Consider the following 9,838-nt stretch of genomic DNA (forward strand, 5'->3'; position numbering starts at 1 on the left):
ACCCCACCATGTGAGATTATACTAGGTTTGTTTTTGTTATTAAAAAATAAAGCTTTTAAAACATATAAGTAGCATGAAGTCTTGATCGATGACAACACAACAACAACACAGTAAAATCCCATCAAATGAGGTTTGTGGAAGATAGAGTATACGGAGACCTTACCCCTACCCCAAAGAAGTAGAAAGACTGTTTTTGGGAGACCAAATCTTGATCGATAAAAAAAAGTGAAAAATGAATTCGATGTTAAACAATAGTCCATACAAACATTTTTTTTGTACTTTTTCAAACATTGGCTCTACTATTAAATTAATAAACCTTAATGCAGATGATCACACTTAACTTTAGTCCTAAAAAGGATAAGCGGTCGCTGCAAATATAATTCGGTCTAAGAGTCCGAAGTCAAATCCCACAGAGAACTAAGATTTAGTTATAATTGTTCACTATCACTAACAAGACAAGTTCGAACAATTCTTAAGTTATAAATATTACTCTCATTACTCCCCCGTTTCAAATTAGATGAGGTACTTTCCTTTTTAGTCTGTTCCAAAATAAATGACACATTTCTAAATTTGAAAATAATTCAACTTTGAACTCTTTATTTTATCCATTTTACCCTTAATGAGAAACTTTTATAACCACACAAATTTCATGACCCCACAAAACTTTTACCCCTTAAGCTTTTAAGACAACAAATTTCAAAAGTCTTTTTTTTTCTTAAACTCCGTGCCGAGTCAAACTACCTCATCTAAATTGAAACGGAGGGAGTAAGATTCCTATGTCTAACTAATTAACTAACAAATTAAAGTAATAAATTAACAACTAAAGATACTAAGAGTTGGAGACAATATTAAGGAGGCATAAAGTTATGATTTTACCAATTGTCGGAATTCTTTCCGCTATATCTCCCTCACTATGACCACGTCAAGGCTTTGTTATTTCTAAACCCACCTTTAAAACCGTCGTATTGATTTCTTACATATATTAGGAGTGATGTTATTCACAACCACCTATATATGTACCCTTTCTCAAGCAATACATAATAAATAGGCACAGTCAATTGATGACCATATAATCAACAACAATAAACACGTAGTTGAACAAGTAGAGAAATCCAACGACTCAATTATATAAAGACATAACAAAAATTTATCCTACCAAAGGTTCCATCAAAATCCTAGATAGCAAATTAGCTATTTATAATAGTATGTAAAACTACAATACTAAAATTTATAACCAATAATGAAAAATTGGAAGACGAAAGGAAAAACTCGTTGCTGAATCTTCTGCCTTGCTCCTAGGGTGTTCTTCCTCTCTAAAGTCTTCTCTAACCCTAAAGTAGTGTCACCCACTCTAAAGTTCTATAAAATCATGTTTAGAGTGTATTTATATGACCTAGGTAGGGTGGATCGGAGGGTCGTCCAATGCAATCCAATCTCGGATAGGAAAGCTGAAATCCGCGTCCACGCTCGCGCGTTGCGCGTCCATAAGCGCGGATTCAGCCTTTGAATTTTTTTTCATTTCGCGAAGCGATCCGTACCTTCGCTTCACTTCACTGTTTTGTGCACTCAATTGTCTTCTTTTCGCGTCTGTTTTCGTGCCATGCGCGAGAATGGACGAGCTCCTATTTCTTCCTCTCTTTTTTGCAACATATTGACATCTTTTGGTCACTTATCATCCAAACTTACTCCTACACACAAGAAACACGTAATGAGCATATTTTACTTCATTCAAAAATTACGTAATCTCCCGCAACTCACACAAGAAATAATATGTAAATATACTCAAAAATATACACTTTTCATCATTTATCAACATACATCCTAAGATTCTTTTTAGTTCTAATAACGGGAAAAATTTCAGTTCGAATTATATATACATATATAAAAATAATAGGTTTGAATTCGAAGTACGTGTAAGTCGACCTAAACACGAATGGACAATTTCCAATTCGTTCCAAGTCAAATTGACCAATGAACGACCATTCAAAAGTACCACTATTCAATACCCGCGTAGGGAGGGGAAATGGGTAACAACTAACAAGTCCTTCGATCCCGCGTCTTTCTCGCTATAAACTTTTCTAGAGGAAAAAAACACAAGGTAAGACTGGTACGTAGAAAACGAAGACAAAAAACGTAAGACCAGAGAACACATTATATAAGTTATTTACGCATTAAACGGCCAATGTTTGTGTGTGGATGTGTTGGGGGCCATTAAACAGACAAAAAAATTGTGACAAAAAAGAAGAAAAACAACAGAAATTTACAAACAAGAAGAAAACCTTTAAAAATCCCCCCCAACCACAACGCCACCGCCAGCAAAAACAGCAAAAACAAAAGCAAGAAAAGGAAAAAAAAATACCATTTTCTTGCTTCTTTTTTTTTTCTCTCTTCAAATTTTGTTTGTTTTGTTTTTGTTGTTTCGACTCCACCAGCAAAGAATTTTTTTTTTGAGGAGCTGCAGCTGGTGGGTGCTGGTTTTATTTTTGGGATTAATTTGAGGAAATATTATATAAAAAGATGACAACTTTAGATATTTCGAAAATGTGGAGGGATCCTGGTGCTCCGGCTGATTCATTTTATCAGGTTCGCCCTGAATGTACAGATGTTCCCAAGTCCAAGTTTAGAATCAAGGTTTGTATTTTCTGCACACCTATTATCACCATTGCTATATTCTTTCTGTTCCAATTTAGGTCACATAGTTTGAATCGGCACGGAATTTAAGAAAAAAAAGAAGGAATATGACATAAGATATATGTGACTATAAAATTTTTGAAACTTGTGGTGTCGTAACATTTGCGTGGTTATAAAACTTTTTTTTTTTTAGGAAAAAATAGTAAAATAAAAAGTTTAAGGTCAATTATTTCCAAATACAGAAATGTTACTTTTTTTTTTAAGCGGACTAATAAGGAAATAGGGAATGGAGTGTTATTTGTTTCCTCCCCTTTTTCCTTTTTTTCTCTTATTTTTGTTGAGATGTGCACGTGCATGTTTCAGCTTGTAAAATCTTTATGTTTATATTCAGAGTAGCAGTTAGTAAACGTAGTTGAACTTGATCTGAGGGAACAACTTGGAGCCAGGCCTTCTTTTCGCACTATTACGGATATGAAAATAATGTTCAATTACAAGTTTTGTGTTGGGGTTGGGAGGGGGGTGGAGGTGGGATCAAGAAATTACAAATTGGATGTATACTTTCATAGTTTAAGGAGCTAAAGAGCGAAACTTGATTAGTAACCTTGACATGCTAATAAGAAATGATCAGTAGTTATTTGTAATACGTGTGGCACAGATGGTGTGAACTTGTTCGAAATTTCTCTTCAGTCAGAACAGCAGTGGCCACTCTTATTAGACTGCAGATTGTGATTTTTGAATGTCCAACAATAACATACCCAGTGTAGTCCCACAAGTGGGGTCTGGGGAGGCTAGAATGTATACGGACCTTACCTCTGCCTTTAAATAAGCAGAGAGGCTGTTTCCGGTAGACCCTCGGCTCAGGATGATTTTTGAATGTCCATATTTGCAAATTTGGGACAAAATGAAGTTCTTTCATCCAGAAGTCCATTGTGGAGGTTGGGCGGGCGAAGCAAGAGTGAACCTTAATCCAGGTTAATATTAGGGCGAAAGAGGTAAGAACGGCCTCTTATTCTGGTTGTAGGTATGTATGTCCTCATTATATATTGTCCGGAGTAGTGGCGGGGCCACCTTAGGTTAAGGGGTGTCAATTGGCACCCCTTCGTTGGAAAATTACACTGTGTACCTAGGTCAAAAGTTTATTTTTATGTATATACACTATATGTTGAATCCTCTTAGTTTCTTCATGTGTTTACTCCTTTGATATCCCTTAATGAAATTTTTGGCTCCGAAGGCTGGACAAGCATTTGAAGACACAGAGGAGGTGTTTTACTTTTGACTATCTCTGCTGTTGTTTAGCTCTCAAAAACTTGATCTAATTTGTCTGTTTTCCGCTACAACTCTGAATCTAATTTTATAAGATTGGTCAGAATTTCTGATGATATTTTCCTGGCTATAAGTTTTATGCCTTACTGCATATCCCTGCTCCCCTTGCTTTCATATGTTCTACTCATGTTTTACTATCTAACATTCTACTTATTCAGAACGGAAAAACTCTAAGCGCAAGAAAATGGCGTGCTGCATTTTCCCCTGAAGGTTATCTTGATATAGGCAAAACACTTGGTCGAATCCATCGTGGGGTAAGCTTAAATTTTCTGAAGCTTTATGTGGCATATGATGCACAATTATTGTGATTCTTTGTGGAACAAAATGAATTAGTCTTACATTATTTTAGTCTTTCCTAAACTAATACAAGGCGAGACGATTATTATGGTAAAATAGTAGACGAATATTTTACATGTATCTGTGACATTTTAGGGAATTCATCCATCAATTAGAGGTGAAGTTTGGGAATTCTTACTTGGTTGCTACGATCCAAAGAGCACGTATGCAGAACGAGAGGATATACGAAAGCTACGGAGGTACTTTACTTTCTTTTCAACAAAAGTATAGAATGCTTATATGTTGTCTAAAATCCTTATAATGCTTAATCATTAGGACACAATATGCTGTATTAAAAGAAGAATGCCACACAATGTTTCCGACGATTGGAAGCGGTAGATTTATTACTGCACCTGTAATAACAGAAGATGGTGATCCCATTTTAGATCCTTTAGTACTTCAAGAGGCAAATGCAGCGAAAGAAGCGACTTCAGCTGGTCAAGCAAATGGTAATCCTGAAGATGTAGAGTTCTCAACTCGTCTTTTCATTTCTCTTTTTCTCTGTTTTTCTTCTATATATGGCTATAGGGTTGTTGGACGCGTATGGTGTTGAGATTTAATCGTCGTTTGACCATGCAATAACAGGTGATTCCAGTGGTTTTGAAATGGTAAAGGAACATGACAAAAGAGTAATAGAGTGGAAACTCTCATTACACCAAATAGGTTGGTTATTTATATAGATTTCACTTTACTTTTCATAGTCAATCTGCAAAAATCTTTCTCTGCACACAGTTTTCAGTTAGGTAAATCAGGATTTGAGGGATGCACTACAGATGTATCTTATCAATATGAGAATACTTATCGGCTATGTTGCTCGGACTCTCCAAAAACGTTGTGGCACCCATGTTGGATCCTCCAAAAATGCATTGCTTTTGAAGTCTCTGACACGTACCCCGCAACATTTTTAAGAGTCTGAGCAACATAGTTTATCGGTTTCCTTTCTCTTCACAATGAAAATTTCTTTGTTTATGTCTTGTAACCTTTCATTCTTGGATTCGTACTTGTGCTAGGACTCGATGTGGCTCGCACAGACAGGTCACTCGTGTTTTATGAGAAACAAGAGAATCTATCAAAGCTTTGGGATATCCTTTCTGTGTATGCTTGGTTTGACAAAGATGTTAATTATTGTCAAGGTGTGTTATCGCAAAATCTTCTTGAAAAAAAATGTTTTATTACTTCTTGTTTGTTCTAAAACTATAAAGATCTTGTCATTGCTGAACAGGGATGAGTGATCTTTGCTCGCCCATGATTATTCTTCTTGACGATGAAGCAGATGCGTTCTGGTGCTTTGAACGTTTAATGAGGAGACTGGTACATACTTATAATCTTTGATCAAACGGCATTCTTACATTATATCTAATGATATAAAGTACTTATCAAATATGTATTTTCCGAGTATTACTTTTATGCTCATTGTTACCCGAATTTTCCTGAATACTATGTTACATTTTGAGTAGCATCTTCAGTTATTTGCATTACTGTATGTTTTATGTTTTTGCAATTCTTATGACTGATACCAACTATTGTGCCAAATTTCAAAGAGAGGCAATTTCAGATACACCGAGAGTTCCGTTGGCGTAGAATCACAGCTAAATAAACTAGCTTCAGTAACTCAAGTTATTGATCCCAAACTTCACCAACACTTAGGTAAATCTCTTTACTTTCATATTAAAATTTTGAGCAATAAAGGGCAGTCCGGTACACAGGGCATCCCGCTTTCACGCAGGGTCTGGGGGCCATTTTCATTGTTACTGTTCCGGCTGTTAAGGGCCGCACCCCAAGGGGTGTACATGTAGACAGCCTATCCTAATGCAAGCACTAGTGACTGGTTCCACGGCTCGAACCCGTGACCTATAAGTCACACGGAGACAACTTTGCCGATGTTCCAAGGCTCCTCTTCATTTAAATATTGAGCAATAAGCAAACAATTTAACTTCCTCATTTCCCTTCGCGTAAAAAGTAATATAGTATTTTCCTTCTGATCTTGGCCTACAGATAAATTAGGTGGAGGTGATTATCTGTTTGCTGTTCGGATGCTCATGGTTTTGTTTCGCCGAGAGTTTTCCTTTTGTGATTCATTATATCTTTGGGAGGTAAGTTTTTTCTACTGAAAAACCTCTTCTTAGTTCAGAGCTATTTATTCAATGATCTAATACTGATGCTTTTATTGTTCCTAAATTTTTTGGCTCTGTCTTAACCTTTTTTGAACAGATGATGTGGGCACTGGAATTTGATCCGGACTTGTTTCTTTTGTATGAAGATCCTGAATTAGTTGCTGAAAAATCTGAAGAATCTAAATCTAAATCAAAATCGCGCCATATTGGGAAATACGAGCGAGAAAACATGAAAAATGGTGGCAAAGCTTCAGAAGCTCCCCTACCGATATCTGTTTTTCTAGTAGCCAGTGTCCTGAAAGACAAGAGCGATAAGTTGCTGACAGAAGCAAGAGGACTAGACGACGTTGTTAAGGTTTTCACATACATAAACTTAAATGTTATTCTGATTTCCAACTCAAGGAGTAATACATACTTGTATTTATACTGATTTTTAGGAAGGTTCATTGCTTGCCTCTTATATGGATTCATACTTTAGTCATTTGTTTTCTATTTGCAGATACTGAATGATGTTAATGGAAACCTGGATGCTAAAAAGGCTTGCACTGGTGCAATGAAACTTCACAAGAAGTATCTTAAAAAGGTAATTTCTTAATCCTGTTGATGGCTACATGCAAATTGTCCATACAACAGTGATAGGAAAGTAAAACACAGCAAAGTTTGGTGCAGACAAATTTTATCAGAAACTGTCATTTGCGGGTTTAAGTTATATACACCATCAGTGTAAGGAATATTTTTGCTCTATCGGGTCACTCAAATGATATCAACAGGTAAGCCTCCTTAAAATGTGAAGTCTGTAATCTTGAAAATAAGATAAGTTACTTGCTACGGTAGGTAAAGATGACCGGATGGTGTAAACATTCCTCACATTGACGGTGTATATAACTTAAATTCGTCATTTATTAGTATTAGTATGTTACAAAATATGTTAGCAATATATGCAAGATTATTTCTGCAAGAAGTTATGACCTTTCAAATACTGACGCTGGTTAAAACAGGCGGCCAACACCAACAGGTAGCTAAGCTGAAAAGACTGCTAGATGATTCTTAAATCATGAAGCTCATGTAAGTAACCTTTGTTGCTCTCCTCCTTTAACCTTGCGGTTATCTTTCGTATCTAGGACGAGTTCTGTGGGTTGAACTGAACACACTACTTTCTCCTCGAACTATGTATATATATGCAAAAAAACACACTATAAGATGCATTGATGATACTGATTCTGAATCCACCGATTCTAAATCCTGGATTCGCCGATTGTCTTTCGGAGATTTCTCAACGAACTTAACCATTTTGCTGCAGGCCAAGAAGACTGACAAGTTTGATATTCGGATTTTTCGGCCCTGCCAAAGGGACAGTGGCTGCTTATGTATACTGTGCTTGATTTAGCAAGAGAAATGTAAATTGCCATTCTTTCTGGTTCCATATTGGGACTAACATCATGTAAATGTATTGTTTTTTCCTAGTAGCAAATGTGCCCTCAGCGGTTGATGTATACAGAGACACTCTTCCAAAGCTTGTATAATATGAATTTACTGAGTAGAGAGCCATATTTATCTTGGTTGTGACTTGTTATTCTTTCATGTAAGCTGATAGGAAAAATATTATGATAAGGAAAAGAGTCTTAAAAATGGCGAATGAATTAAAGAAAATAATGGAATTATGATAAATATAGCGGTAATCATGAAAGTTTTTTGTCAACCGGAATGATTTCTTGCACGTAGCAAACATTTGATTGTTAACCTAAGGCCGTATCTGATGAATCCACCAATTTTTTGGGTCAATCGGAATCCGTCAACAAAATTCAGGTAAATCATGTATATAAACACACGAAAGAATAGACATATTCACTAATTCATGTTGCATGACCCCGAAATGCCATAATACAATATTAGTCATGGCGAGTATTGATCACAAAGTCGTTTTCGATGGACCCATCAAATTTCAGGCAATCAGAGTCCGTCAACTTTTTGAGCGGTAGAATCCAAGTGGCCGTGCATAGTTTTCTTATGACCACGAAATGCCAAAAAGTAATATTAGTCCTGGTGACTATAGCTCCACGGGCCGTATCAGATGGATCCATAAATATTTTGGTCAATCGGAGTCCGTCAACCAAATTTAGGGAAACTAACATATATATAAACATATGAAATAATGGAATTAATCATTAATTTCTATTTCATGACTCCGAAACGTCAAAAATTAATGTTAATCATGGTGAGTATTGCGCATAACATCGTATCCCATGGATCCAAAGATTTTTAGGCTAATTGGAGCCTGTCAATTATATTTAGGAAAATCATCATGTATATAAACACACAGAAAATAGAAATAATTATTAATTCCTATTTTATGATTCTGAAACGCTAAACAATTAAATTAGTAGTGGTGAGTATTGCTTGCATGGCCGTACCACATGAATCCATCAAATTTTAGGCCAATCTGAGTCCGTCAACAAAATTCAGGAAAATCATCATGTATATAAGCACACGAAAAACAAAAATAATTTATCAACTCATGTTTCATGTCCCTAAAGCGCAAAAATGATGTTAGTCGTGATGAATATTGCTCACAAGGTAGTATTTGATGGATCCACCAATTTTTAGGCCAATCAGAGTCCGTTAATCAAATTCAGGAAAATCATGATGTATATAAACACATGAAAAAATAGAATAAATATTAATTCCTGTTTCAGGACCCGAAACACCAAAAAAATACTGTTAGTGATGGTAAGTATTGCTTATAAGACCGTATCCCATAGATCTAAGGATTTTTAGGTCAATCGGAATCTGTCTATCAAATTCTGAAAAATCACGGTGAGTTTTGCTCACAAGGACATATCTAATGGATCCACTAATATTTTGGCCAATCGGAGTCCTTCAATCAAATTTAGGAAAATAATTATGTATATAAACACACTAAATAATGGAAGTAATCATTAATTTATGTTTAATGACCCTGAAATGCCAAAAATAAAGTTAGTCATGATGAGTATTACTCACAAGGCCGTATCTGATGAATCCACAAATTTTAGGCCAATCAGAGTACGTCAACCAAATTCAGGAAAATCATCATGTACATAAACGCATGAAAAATAAAAATAATCATTAGTTCTTGTTTCATGACACTAGAATAACGTTATTCATAATGAGTATTGCTCACAAGGCCCTAAAACGACAAAAATGAGGAACAATCATGGCGAAGAAATGACTATAGTTCATTATGTCATTTCTGATGGGCTCAAAAAAATTTAGGCGTTTCGAAACCCATCATCCGAATTCATACAGATGGCGTGTACTATAGCACACAAAAATTTGAGAATCGTCTTGAAATCCTGTTTTATGGTCCTAAATGCCAAAAAATAAGGAACGAGCATGTCGAAGTGATAACTATTGTTAATTATGTCGTTTTAATGGGCCCGCAAAATTTTAAGAGA

General features: G+C 35.7%; 1 protein-coding gene across 3 annotated transcripts; it reads left to right on the forward strand.

Annotated features, from left to right (window-relative positions):
• Positions 1-2,317: 2,317 nt before the first annotated feature.
• LOC107792990 (rab GTPase-activating protein 22) lies at positions 2,318-7,972 on the forward strand. Of its 3 annotated transcripts, none has more exons than XM_016615258.2 (13): positions 2,318-2,631; positions 4,113-4,208; positions 4,387-4,490; positions 4,567-4,739; positions 4,876-4,953; positions 5,301-5,423; positions 5,513-5,601; positions 5,832-5,937; positions 6,286-6,383; positions 6,502-6,759; positions 6,904-6,987; positions 7,403-7,469; positions 7,705-7,972. In XM_016615258.2, exons 1-12 carry the CDS (start codon positions 2,518-2,520, stop codon positions 7,421-7,423), a joined length of 1,344 nt encoding a protein of 447 aa, XP_016470744.1. In that variant the 5' UTR covers positions 2,318-2,517; the 3' UTR covers positions 7,424-7,469; positions 7,705-7,972. The 3 variants fall into 3 exon arrangements, with proteins under 3 accessions (XP_016470744.1, XP_075083156.1, XP_075083157.1); XM_075227056.1 differs by lacking the exon at positions 2,318-2,631 and adding an exon at positions 3,605-3,623; XM_075227055.1 differs by lacking the exons at positions 7,403-7,469; positions 7,705-7,972 and adding an exon at positions 7,074-7,248.
• The last annotated feature ends 1,866 nt before the right edge of the window (positions 7,973-9,838 follow it).

This window comes from Nicotiana tabacum, chromosome 12 (genome assembly GCF_000715075.1).
Source record: "Nicotiana tabacum cultivar K326 chromosome 12, ASM71507v2, whole genome shotgun sequence".
Classification (NCBI taxonomy): Eukaryota; Viridiplantae; Streptophyta; class Magnoliopsida; order Solanales; family Solanaceae; genus Nicotiana; species Nicotiana tabacum.